The sequence below is a fragment of the Phalaenopsis equestris genome, unplaced genomic scaffold (assembly GCF_001263595.1).
Source record: "Phalaenopsis equestris unplaced genomic scaffold, ASM126359v1 Scaffold000878, whole genome shotgun sequence".
Taxonomy (NCBI): Eukaryota; Viridiplantae; Streptophyta; class Magnoliopsida; order Asparagales; family Orchidaceae; genus Phalaenopsis; species Phalaenopsis equestris.
The window spans coordinates 1469569-1470547 of NW_018165318.1; the positions used below are offsets into that span (position 1 = coordinate 1469569).

General features: G+C 54.2%; 1 protein-coding gene across 1 annotated transcript; it reads right to left on the minus strand.

The window, feature by feature from the left end:
• Positions 1-259: 259 nt before the first annotated feature.
• On the minus strand, positions 260-925 carry LOC110032088 (nodulation-signaling pathway 2 protein-like). The gene has a single exon (XM_020735601.1). The coding sequence runs from the start codon at positions 923-925 to the stop codon at positions 260-262; it is 666 nt and encodes a 221-aa protein (XP_020591260.1).
• Positions 926-979: the final 54 nt, after the last annotated feature.

Below are 979 nucleotides of genomic sequence, written 5' to 3' on the forward strand. Positions count from 1 at the left end.
TGGCAACTTTTACTTAGTTTGATAAATCCTCTTTAACATAAATTCAAGCGGTAGCCAAACACCGCCTAAAGCATTTAATTCATACAAAATCTTAAAAGCAAACATCACAGCAGAAACGTTATTAGCAGAGTTGCAGAAACATCTGAAATTAAAGTCTCAAATGAAATCATGAAAGCTCCATAGAACTGAGCCCCCACCGCACTAAAGCAACCAGTTTTGGCAAGCTAGACTCCAATAATTGAACTCCTCACGACGACAATCACCAACTGAAGCTGCTCACCGCCATCGACTCTAGTGCCGGAGCTGACCACACAGACGCCGAAAGAAGCCGGCAATTCTTCCAACAGAACACAAGCTTGTTAGACCCTTCCTCCTGCACTCTGTACCCATCATTAAAAAGCCCAAGCAAAAGCCTGGATTGACAGAGGTTGAAGAAGCTCAGCCCCACCGTTCCAAACCCCACCTCCTCCATCCACTCCGCCCATCCTTCCCTCTCCTCTCCCCCCTCCTCCCGTCGCCTGTAAGCCCTACTCACCGATCCGGCAATCATCGGCCCCAATATTAACTTTTCTACAACTCCCCTCGCTGCCCCCTGCATCGGAAACCCTGCTTCAAGAGAGTCCCAAATCGCCGAGTACCTCTTCATCTCCTCCATGAACGATCCAACAAAACCCCCGTTCACATCACCGCCACAGCACGCCACGGCTTCCTCCACCACCGTCACAACCCGAGCTCCGAGCTCTCCGGCGCTTCTGAGAAAGGAGGCGACGGACGCTGCAGAACGCCATGGAAGATGCGGCGGCCCTTCCACACCCTTCCCCGCCGCCGGCCGCAGCTGATCATCGGCGTCCATTCGGCACTGCCCGAAGGAGAAGGAAAGCCCGACCGAGGCCGCGAAGGCCGCCAACCTCCGTCCTGTATCCATAACCGAAGTCCCCGAACGCCGGTTGCCGCCGCAGCGCGTCACGGCCGTGATTCG